Here is a 12,077-nt window from a genome sequence, read left to right on the forward strand (position 1 = left end):
CAGGCAGCCAAGGCAATCTTTGTTTCGTTACTTTGTCTCACAAGGCAAATTTAGTATTTTGCTACTTGCAATTTAGTTGTAAAAAAGGAATTAAGATGCTCAGGACACCATAAGTTATGCCCCACAGTCAACTAATTCAGCAACTTGCTACTCTTCATGTACGCTTCATGCAGCATAGAAGACTAAAGCTGCAGACATAATGCAATTCTGCTTAAATATGGATATATTTATTCATGAGAATATTCTCACAAGCCTCCACCTACAAAAATTGCACTGAGTATGCCTAGCAAACCATTTGATCTGCATCTGTATGCCGTCTGCATGATACTTACATCACTTAGAATTTCAGCTCCTTGTTTAGCAGAAACATAATCCACTCTGTCAGCAACAGCAGTGAACTTCATAGTGTCGGGTTTGGTTCGATATTTTCTCTGTAAAATAATAAAGATCAGATTTAATATATTTGAGTAGTAAACTGATCTGGAACTACATCTTGATATATGTGTTGTAGTACTCAGGAGAAAGTACAGTATAAAAAATACATACCTCACTCAAAATGTCCTGTGCGTATTTAACCTTCTTCACTTCACAGGAGTCATTAGGCATCCATCCAATACCCCGAATCCATTCTAAATCAGATTTATAAACAGCCTAAAAATATGAGAAATGATATAAAATAAAAGTTTGAAATTATATGCAAGTGTTGCTATATGCCCAACATGTTAAGCATATTTAGTCCTAACTAATTATTCACCCCCCAGTGAGATGGATGATATCTTTGATGATTGATGATTATTGGTTACTGTGTCATTAAATACCATTACTCCTGAAAGATCTGCATGTTTTTTGTATGTCCCCCCTTATCTGATGAAACTAACAATAGTGCCTGTTTGTATATTATAGGGATTTTAGATTGTAAACTCCACTGGGGCAGGGTAAATATCTGATGATCACGTTCTATAAAGTGCTATATAATAAAACACTATAAAGAATGAATAATAGTAATAAGCATTTTCTTACATCACTCTGCAACTCGTATGCTTTCCTTGCTTGTATGACATCATTCTGATCTGGGAGGCAGGTCCATTGGTGCAGGTATCGCCGATAATCAATATCACTGACCAGAGTCTGGCACAGTTTGGCTGACAGGATGGAAACCATATCGACTGGAAGGTTTATCTTAGTCTTTGTTTTCTCAAAGTTCTTTTTGTATTCAAGGTCACTGGGAAGTTTAGAAGCATGTAGGTACCAAGAAATTTTATTATCATCCTTAGCTGATTTGGTGCCTATGTAGTGACCTTTTTCTTTTTCATGGGTTTTCTTGTATTTATACTACAGGAAAAAAAATGAGAATTTGAAACCATTATTGTACCAAGGTTCTATTATTATACACCGTATTAGGAATAATGATAACAATTATTTTATAGATATTTAAAAGTAAAAATGGCTAACCTCTGTCTTTGTATTTTATAAACAAACTATTTGAATTTGTTCATTTAGATATGGACCTTATCTGGGACCATTTTTGGTGATGTACAGACCCTAACATTAAAGTTTCTTTGTTTATAAAATCAGTCAATCTATCTAGTATATATCCATTATATTTTATCTTCATATGTCTAGCTCAAGCTAAAAGAAGATATCTGTTGCATGTGCAGAGGACTCTGGGTATAAATAAACAAAGAAAATTATGTTGAGATCAGATTACTTACATCACTTGCAATTTCTCTTGAGGCTTTGGCGGCCTTTATTGCAATTGCATCTGGTTTGAGGTCATAGATCATCTTAACTTTGTCCCAGCCCATCCTGTAGAGTTTCTAGAGTCAAGCAAACAATACAAAGTTAATTAAACTGTCAATAGAAAAAAAAATTACATTTGTAGCAGCAGCAGAAAACTGAATATATTATCAACTGATTCTTGTGGTTAAATTACATTGATATGGTCACACCATGTAGCATAGCCAATGCAAACTGAAATTAAAGTAACTTCTCCTCCAAGCCTGATTTGATTTCAGTTATCGACCTAATTACCAACATTATTTGTGACTTGTTAACTTTGTTAACTTTGTTATGATGCAAAATAGACAAACAAAATGTTCAGTGTTGATCTCTGCTATTTACGAAAAGGTGCAACATAATATTCTGTGCCTGGAGAACATTGGACTTGAGAAATGGTGTAAACTCCAGTAAACCATAAATTAAGGGGCAAAGAAATACACCCCTTGTCTGTATGGGACAACAAAAAAAGTAATCAACTCCAGGAAACCATTAAATTCTGGGTAAATAAAGTCGGGTTCTACTTTATAGATACTCTTCAATATTTAATGTATTCCACTTTCCTGGCGGATAAATCTGATCTGATCAATTTTCTTGAATACATCCAAAAATCCTCATAAATCTGTTGTATGCTTTGTGATTTCGACCCGTATGGGGAAGATTTATCAAGGGTCGAATTTCGAAGTGTAAAAAACTTCAACCATCGAATTGCATTACTTCGATATTCGAAGTCAAAGGTTTTTTCTATCAAATTTGACCATATTCGGTCGACATAAAATCGTTTGAACGTACAATGAAATCCTTCGAAATGAACAATTCGAATAATTTAATCGATCAAACGATTTTACTTCAACTTCTAAAAACTTAGCCAAATGTTGGCTATGGGTTCTAGAAGGTCCCCATAGGCTAACATAGCAATTCGTCAGGTTAAGGGTGGCGAAGTGTCGAAGTCAAACTTTTTTAAAGAGACAGTACTTCGATTTTCGAAGTCAAACTTTTTTACTTCGAATCGAAGTTGAAGTCGAATTTAGGCCTATTCGATGGTCAAAGTACTCAAAAATTTTTTGAAATTCGAAGTTTTTAACTTTGAAAAATGTGCCCCTTAGTATTAACTTGCTAAATGAACCTTAATGTGTTTTATACATTTTTAAGAAAAACTGCTGCATAAAGGAAAGACTCTTCATTGTTGACTACTTAAATGTTCAAAAGGCATTTGCTAACGCTTATATAGTCGTTACATTCAAAATTCAGTCACTTACATTGCTGATATTAATGGCATTGGCTCTTGATAGCATGATTTCAGGAGTATCTGGCATGACATGTATTGTTCTCTTGTCTGTCTCCCAAGCTTCTTTATATTTACTCTGTTTTTAAAAGGAAATATAGGTTTGTAAGAAAATATTAAAGAAAAGATTACCCACCATACTGAATTACTATAGTCAGCTTACATCACTAATTTGATCAGCATTTGTTTTAGCCAAGACAATTGAGGGCAGGTCAACAACACTGGTGAATTTTATGCTGCTAGGAGGCTGACGGTAAACGTGATCATTCAAAATAGTTTGGGCATTCTTCACTTTCTTAACTTCCAGAGAGTCATTAGGGAACCAGCCACATCCACGGATCCATTCTAAATCGGATTTGTACAGGTTCTGCATTTGTGAAAAAAAGAAAATATAACATATAACTGGTATTTGTAAATATTTTAAAATTAAAAACCAACAGTCTGCAGCAAAAGCTAACCAATCAATGGGATGATCACAGATTTAGAAAACTGCATGAAACAGCATTTACATGTTTTACATCATAGTGCCTCCTTTCTTCATTACTATTGGTAATTTGTTACCAATAGTTTTTGATTTGTAATTAAATTTTCCAGTAATAATTTACTGGAATGCTTTCCCAAGATCAAGACATCTATTATGATTTTTCTGTTGCCTTCATTTGAGTGCCTGCTCTACAAATTTTTAGGGTTTGAGCATGAAAAGAATGTCATTTTGATTTTTGAAAAAAAAGGAAAAAAAGGGAAAATGTGTTCTGTATGATATGTGGGAAAAATCTCAAATGTTTAATGGCACAGTTGAATATCTCCTGTCAACTTAGTCAAGTAGATGCTCATATTATTAAAAACAGAGTCACTGTTCTGTGACTATATATATATATATATATATATATATATATATATTGGGAAAAACAGTATATAGAACCAAAACCATAACCTACATCACTTTGCAGTTCATATGCCTTCTTTGCTTGAATTACATCATTCTGGTCTGGCAGACATGTCCACTGGTGGAGGTAGTGTCGATAGTCTATGTCGCTGACCAGTTTCTGGCAGTTCTTGGCTAACAGCACAGACATCATTTCCACTGGAGTGTTGTATTTGGTCTTTTGTTTCTCAAAATCTTTCTTGTATTCACGGTCACTTTGGATCCTTGCCACGTGCATGGCCCACACAGACTTGGGATCGTCCTGTAGGCTTCTGAAGCCAACATGATGTCCTTGCTGCTTGCGATATCCAGTTTTGTATTTGTACTGAATGAATTCAAAGATGTTAATCAGAATTCATGTCTGTAAATTGCAAATTCCCTGTCCACTATCGTGCTATCCAGTACTAGGACTAGAGAATGTGATTTTCACACCAAATATTTAAATTTGAAATCATGCATTAGTCATATTTATAGGTCTATACAGTTGTTCTCTTTGAGGAAATGTTATAAAAGCCTCACTGAACTAGTAACTTATAGCAAACAATGGGGAGGTAGAATTTATGTTCACCTGGTGAAAACTTTGTATAAACTTTTATTATTAACTGTATTAATTTTATACATTTTACTAATGTTATGAAATGTCTCCTCTACAGTATATCTCAGAAGGTCTCAAATCTACTGTATTATACCTGTAATCAAATCTGCCCTTGGGATAAATAGCCATATTAATACCATGACATACTTACATCACTGACTATATCTCTAGATGCTTTGGCTGCTTTGATTGGAATAGCATCACTGCGTAGGTCATAACCCTTCTTCTTATTTTCTTCCATTGCCAGCCTGTAGAGTTTCTGAAGTGAAATAAAGACAAACATGCCATGCAAAGTTATAAAACACAGCCACCATTTATATGTTTACATGTTCATTTTATGATGTCATGTAACTACAGCATCTGGTGCCTGTTTTGGGACATAGAGAGGCAGATTATTGTGAATAATATGGAGAGAGAGAGACCAGAGGAGTATTTACCATATTGGCACTTGAAGGACTGTGCCTAGAGCTTTAAGGGGGAGGCCCTTATGGTAAATAAAAGTTTCACACAAAAAAGCTGCTTCCTCTGCTGCCAGATACTTCCCCATTAAATATGACAGCAGTGGGGTAGAGGGTCTGTGGCACACAGCCACATACAGTTCAAAGTGCCCAGGGTGGCACCGAACCAAACCACAATATGCTCCTGGGTGAGAATACAGCAGGCCTGATTCACTGGTCTTTGGTCCTTTACCAAAATCTTAAATACTGTATTTGGTAGTAGATAACATGTTTATGGGCTAAAAAAATCCAGAAACCCTTAAGAGGAATGCTTGAATGGAAATATTTAATCAAGTGTGAATATCCTTGATTAAAAGCCTGGTGAATTTTTTTCTGGAGTAGTTAGTTGTAGCGGCTTGAAAAGCTATTTTAGAGCAATAGCTATAGCCTCAAAATTTAAATATATTTCACCAAAACGTCAAAAATAACTGGTGGGAGGCAAAAATACAAGAAGAAAAGAGAGAAGGAAACTATTTATTAGTTGATCTGGAAATATGACTAAATGTGAAAAATAACAAATAATAGTATTTGTGCTAAGACACATACAGTATTCTGATGACCAATATTTGTAGCACTATTGAAGTCACCTGTATGGGGTAAGTTGCACATAGCACATAGTGCTTAAAAACACATCTTTTCAAGTGCAAATTGACAGCTATTGCATGCAATACTGGCATTTTGATTTGGGCCACAAGTAGTGGCAAAAAATTGTAATGGGATTATTTATTAAAGTCCGGATGCTAAAAACAAAAAACATTTTTTTTAACATCTTTAAACTGTTGAGGTCCTGTAGTAGGTAATGGGAGAGATCCTATTTGCAATTTAAATATATGATGTGCTGGGTTTTGTACAATAATCTGAACATTTCTGATTTTCTGCAGATTTCACAAAAAATTCTGCCTTTTTGGATGTCAAATCCAAAAAAATTCTGATTTTTCATGCGACAATCTGAAAAAGTAACAGTTTGTTGTGTGACAATCCGAAAAAGTTGAGTTTTTTGTGTTTTTTTAAGGGTAAATAAGAGTAAATTGTGGATCCTACTTTGGGTGGATTTTATTTATTAATCAATCTGAAATTTTTTTGTAAATAAGTGTGGTATAGCCCTAAGAGCTAACACACTACTTACTGGAAGAGGGTCTTTTGATTCCTGGGACTCTTTGGATCACTCTAAAAAAGGTTACTCTCCCAACCACTAACCAACATTAAAACCCCATTTTAAGGTGTGTGACTTTATACAAACTGTATAAAGTATATACAAATTAAACTTTTAAAAATTAAAATAACAAAATATTATAAGGAGAATATTCAGTTCTTAATACAATATACTGTATTTCTGATGGGCTAGAAAGACCTGACTATAACATGTCTTCCATAGAAAATAGAATGCAAGGCTAACATATCTAATTAAAAATTTGGTTGAAATATATATTGTTATATGCTTACAAATATACTCATATATATATGCACAGTAGAAATAAGAAACAAAACATTTCAACAATATACACATTTTGTAAATAGCCAAAATAGATATAAAATGTATTCGTCAAGTACATTTGGAATCTTGACTTGCAGGTACAAGCAAGATGTAAAGACTTACATCGCTGATGTTGATGGAGTTAGCTTTGGACAAAACCAATTCGGGAGTGTCTGTAGGAAGGCTGAATTTTGTTTTCTCTTTATTCCATGCATCTCTGTACACATTCTGTATAAGATGGGCAAAAAACAGTTAATGCTTTTGATTTAAAACAAAAATGAATGCCAAGAAATACTTTTATTGTTATAGTATATATTGTTGTAGTTATTATTAAATCAGGAACATTTGTTATATTTACAGATTAGGTTCTGCTCATTCCAAATCCTCCGAATTCGTTCTGGAATTTGAAGCTCTTGCTAAAATGCATTTTATTAAAGAGGTAAAAATCCTGCTTCTCCTTCTTTCTACTTTATTTTCTAGGTTAGAAAGCAGGGGTAATCTCTCAAAACTTTGGTATTTGCCAGATTTATGCTTCCATGGTGCCATTTTACAGACCATTTGTTACAGGACTTCTCACTAATGGATCCAATACCTGTAATAGTTTAATCTTTAAAAATATCCTAAAGTATAACCACATTTTGCATACACAATGTCGTTACCTGTTTTAAAAATGATTCTGTCATTATTTCAATTAGATTCTGAATCTATAATAAAATGTTTTCATTTTTTCATAATTTCTACAGTGTTCACATAATCTCTAGTTCTGTAAACACGTAAAAGTCATCTTATCATTTCTGTATGTTTTTGTTTTTATTAAGTAACTATTTATTTTAATCTTAAAATGCTATAATTCGAACCAGTGAGTTAATATAGTAACTAGTATATTTAATTATGAGGTATTTAGACATGTGCAGTTTGTCAATTATTATTATATTTATCAATACAGATGTAAGTAGAAGAAGATATTTTTTGGAGTACCTGATATATTATTATAATATAAAGAAGTTTTGTTAGCAGAAATAAATAAAAAGTCGGTTACTAACATCACTCAGTTGGAGAGCGTTCGCCTTGGACAGTACAATTGCCGGAAGGTCAACTACGCTGGTAAATTTCACGGTGGCTGGATTCTGGCGATATTGCTTATCACTCAGAATTTCTTGTGCTTTCTTCACTTTGTTCACTTCCAGAGAGTCATTAGGAATCCAGCCACAACCACGAATCCATTCCAAGTCTGATTTGTACACTGCCTGCATTTACCAAAATGGTATCACACACATGTTAATTATACTTTTTGATACAATGATACTTCTACATAAACTCTTAAAAGTTTGGTTTATTCCAGCTATATATTGAAATATAAATAATTTAAATAACATATCTATCTATAAATAAACTAGAGAAAAAATTGGAATCAAATATACAATAGTGTAATCCTAGTTGCAAAAGCACAAAAGCCAAATGAAAACAGATACAGCACTTACATCACTCTGCAAATTATAAGCTTTCTTTGCTTGAATGACATCGTTCTGGTCTGGCAGACATGTCCACTGGTGGAGGTAGTGACGATAGTCAATGTCGCTGACCAGTTTCTGGCAGTTCTTGGCTAACAACACAGACAGCATTTCCACTGGACTGTTGTACTTGGTCTTCTGTTTTTCAAAGTCCTTCTTGTATTCACGGTCACTCTGGATCTTTGCCACATACATGGCCCACACAGACTTCGGATCATCTGCCAAACTTCTGAATCCAACATGATGACCTAGCTGCTTGCGATATCCAGTTTTGTATTTGAACTGTATGAATATAGAATGTTTTGGAAATGCAAATCAGAATGCTTGTTAACACACCAATAGTCAAAATTGCTAAATAGAGTTCTGTCCAATATTCTGTTCCTTTGATAATGATGTCATTATTTAATCCTACTCCCACCTTCCAAAAATAAATAAAAATAAACAGACTTTCAGTATAATTACAGGACATTAGTATTACTGTGTAACTATAACTAATTCAAATTTAATGAATTGAATTAAATGGCCAACTCACATCACTGGCAATATCTCTTGAAGCTCTGGCACTCTTAATTGGAATAGCATCAACTCTCAGATCATATCCTTTCTTCTTGGTTTCTTCCCAGGCAAGTTCATATAGTTTCTGTAAACATGATGGTTGTTAGTTTGTTTTACTATTTTTAATTAGCTGATTTATTTATTACGGATCACTTTCACTGTTTTATCACTGACACCAAATTCATAATGATGTAATCATAATATATATATTAAAAGAGCACAAGAAATGTAAATGTAAGCCTAACAGATCCAGCCATTTTTACATACACTGAAATATTCATATTATAGCCTGGTTGTGTGCAAGTAATGAGGAAAGAATCTTGGCCATCTATTCCATCAATATTATTTTAAGTAAATTGCTTATGCCATTCATCCCAATTTCTTTGGTGTAATAATGATTAAATTTGGCATATTGAAAATATTAACTCTCCATTATATACAGTACATAAAGGCTAAAAGTATTTGCCGTTTATAGTCAAAATATGGCACTGTTCTTATCTGCTACACTTAAATTGTGTTCACAATCAATTATTGTAATACTCACTTTGCTAACATTCACAGAGTTGCTCTTGGAAAGCAAAATCTCAGGTGTATCTGGCATGACATGAATGGTTCGTTTGTCGTTATCCCATGCTTCTGTGTATAATTTCTGAAAAAAGTGGAAAAATAAATTTAGGTAAGGAAGACTGGTATTCAGGAAAGACTAGTTCATAAATAGCTGGAGCTTCTTAAGTTGTACATCCCTAGTTTATGTAAAGTTTTTTTCACTAAGAAGGAGTTGCAATGTTGTGCATTGGAAGCCCCCCACATCTGCCTTTAGACTCTTGTTTTTGGGCACAGATGGGGCCATGCTCTGGCCAGACTTACATATGGAGTACAGTTGGCACTGCTTCACCTTTCACTTTTTCATTTAACAATACCCCTCTTACCTAAAGCAACGGGGCACCAGCAGATAATTTTTCAGTTTGGATAGACTGACTGTGATCTCAGGGTGACAACCTTTAAAAATTCAGGAATTTAAAATCTCACCTTGCTGAGCTGCAGAGCATTTGCTTTAGCCAAGACATTAGGCATACTGTCTACAACACTGGTGAACTTCAAAGTATCTGGAGCTTGTTTGTATTTTCTGTCACTTATGATTTCCTGTGCTTTCTTCACTTTATTCACTTCCAAAGAATCATTTGGTATCCAGCCACAACCACGAATCCATTCCATATCAGACTTGTAAACAGCCTGGTAAAAAAAAAAAAAAGAATCCTAAAATACATATCTGGTACTTGGATCATCAGAACATGTATATGTGTAAATATAATATTTATTCAGTAAATGCATATACATAACTAGTATTTCTACCCGATAATATGAGGGTATCAAACACCATAAGGTTTTGTAACTATAACAAAGCAAAAGAACCCAGGCCGAGTACTTTTATACAAGTGCCAAGATTTCTTAACCTTATATTACACAAAACCTTGGGCCAAGTGCTTTTGGAAGACAATGAGGGGAATAAACATGCAGAGAGCTGGAGAGCTATACTAGGCTATTATACAAAATGTTAGAGTATAATCAGATTGAAGATGGACAGACTTTAAAGACTTTCAACCAATGAGTTTGAGAGTAAATGATGGGCCCAAATCAAATTATAAAGCATCAGAGTAGCACTGTAGGTGGAGCATATCAGTCTCTGACGGGTACACACGGCACAACTCCATAAGGTGAGAGACCGCATCATGACTAAAATATGTTTACTTCTTTTGCCCTATGGCATCAGAGTATGGCAAATATAATGATATATTTCACAGTATGCTTTAAGTCTTAAAATTCAGCAAGAAATGGTCTATAAATCACTTACATCACTCTGCAAATCATAAGCCTTCTTTGCTTGAATGACATCATTCTGGTCTGGGAGGCATGTCCACTGGTGAAGGTAGTGCCGATAATCAATGTCACTGACCAGTTTCTGGCAGTTCTTGGCTAACAGCACAGACAGCATTTCAACTGGACTGTTGTACTTGGTCTTTTGTTTTTCAAAGTCCTTCTTGTATTCACGGTCACTCTGGATCTTTCCCATATGCATGGCCCACACAGCCTTGGGATCATCTGCTAGACTTCTGAATCCAACATGGTGTCCTTGTTGTTTGCGATATCCAGTTTTATACTTAAACTAAAGAACAATACAAATATTCAGAATATGTTAAATATGTAGCTTTATTATGTACTAAAGTTATAATATAGACTAAATATAGTTAAAGATTCATTTGATGTCAAAAAGATGCATTGTTCTTTTCCAGTACTATTTTATAGTGCATGAACACGCAACCTTTAATATTTCGTATCTACAATACTACAAATCCTACCACCCCTTCGCCAACAACCAACTCAGATAATTAATGGATGCTTAGAGATATATTTCAACTGCATCCGGTGTAGGTTACCAAGTTAATAATTCAACTCTTTTTCTTTAGTGTACAGCTGTGATACGTATGAACTACATTCAAATCTATTTTTCTGCATTCCATCTTCAGTGGTTAGTGGTATATATTTTTTAGCACTGTGTGATGACAAAAAAAAAACAGGACAGTGTACAACTGCTTACATCACCAATAAGTATAATATATATAAGTACATACATCACTAATAATGTTTCTTGAGGCCTTTGCACTTTTGATTGAGATGGCATCAACTCTTAAGTCATATCCTTTCTTCTTGGTTTCTTCCCATCCTAGAGTGTACGCTTTCTGGTAAAAAAAAAGGAACGGACTTGTTACTATGTAGTGGGGATAAGTATGAATGCCAAATTTGGAGTTAACAGAGAAAAAGGAGTTCCATCCAATCACAAATGAATTTACAAACAACCCCCTTACTTTTATAGTGATGGAGAATCTGATATTAGCTCTTTTATTATCTTTTCCACCACAAAAATACTCACATTGCTGATATTCACAGAGTTGCTCTTAGCAAGTTCAATCTCAGGTGTATCTGGCATGACGTGAATGGTTCTTTTGTCAGTATCCCATGCTTCTGTATATAGTTTCTGGGAAAAAAAGATGAAAAAAGAAATTGTGAGCAGTCTCTAATTTTTATACTACAGTCCCTTACTGTTTTTATCTAGTCCTTATAAAAAGTTTAACTTATTACATGTTCCCAGGCCTGAATTTGTGGCAAGGCCTATTACTTCCGGAGCACTAGCCACTAGGTGCTAGTGCTCTGGCAAGAAGAAAGTATGCGCATGCTCGCTATACTTTAAGAGGGAGGGGGCAACAGAGGACGCCAGCCTGTGGGCGCCCTCAGGGCATATCCGGCCCTGCATGTTCCTGAAAATACCTCTAGAACCAGCCATAATATCATAATAAATCATAATAAATGTGTAAAATAAATTGCAGTTAAGTTTTTGCCTGTAATGGAGCCACAAATCGGGGTGACTTGGGCAGAACGTCAGTAATAAAATACTGAATATAA

At 34.5% G+C, this 12,077-nt stretch overlaps 1 protein-coding gene across 19 annotated transcripts in view; it reads right to left on the reverse strand.

Annotated features, from left to right (window-relative positions):
- neb.S (nebulin S homeolog) overlaps window positions 1-12,077 on the reverse strand; it is a 121,752-nt gene that overhangs the window by 58,350 nt on the left and 51,325 nt on the right. For 18 of the 19 annotated variants that reach the window (XM_041577934.1, XM_041577951.1, XM_041577940.1 and 15 more), the window contains 17 exons: window positions 11,548-11,652; window positions 11,249-11,356; window positions 10,471-10,782; window positions 9,648-9,851; window positions 9,163-9,267; window positions 8,596-8,703; window positions 8,034-8,345; window positions 7,596-7,799; window positions 6,676-6,780; window positions 4,733-4,840; window positions 4,000-4,311; window positions 3,225-3,428; window positions 3,036-3,140; window positions 1,713-1,817; window positions 1,021-1,332; window positions 547-651; window positions 333-431 (listed from right to left, as the gene is read on the reverse strand). In XM_041577934.1, the coding sequence (XP_041433868.1) occupies window positions 333-431; window positions 547-651; window positions 1,021-1,332; window positions 1,713-1,817; window positions 3,036-3,140; window positions 3,225-3,428; window positions 4,000-4,311; window positions 4,733-4,840; window positions 6,676-6,780; window positions 7,596-7,799; window positions 8,034-8,345; window positions 8,596-8,703; window positions 9,163-9,267; window positions 9,648-9,851; window positions 10,471-10,782; window positions 11,249-11,356; window positions 11,548-11,652 (2,913 nt within the window). The remainder of the gene's footprint in view (window positions 1-332; window positions 432-546; window positions 652-1,020; window positions 1,333-1,712; window positions 1,818-3,035; window positions 3,141-3,224; window positions 3,429-3,999; window positions 4,312-4,732; window positions 4,841-6,675; window positions 6,781-7,595; window positions 7,800-8,033; window positions 8,346-8,595; window positions 8,704-9,162; window positions 9,268-9,647; window positions 9,852-10,470; window positions 10,783-11,248; window positions 11,357-11,547; window positions 11,653-12,077) is intronic. The other variant, XM_041577948.1, reaches the window with a different exon arrangement.

This window comes from Xenopus laevis, chromosome 9_10S (assembly GCF_017654675.1).
Source record: "Xenopus laevis strain J_2021 chromosome 9_10S, Xenopus_laevis_v10.1, whole genome shotgun sequence".
In the NCBI taxonomy this organism is placed as follows: Eukaryota; Metazoa; Chordata; class Amphibia; order Anura; family Pipidae; genus Xenopus; species Xenopus laevis.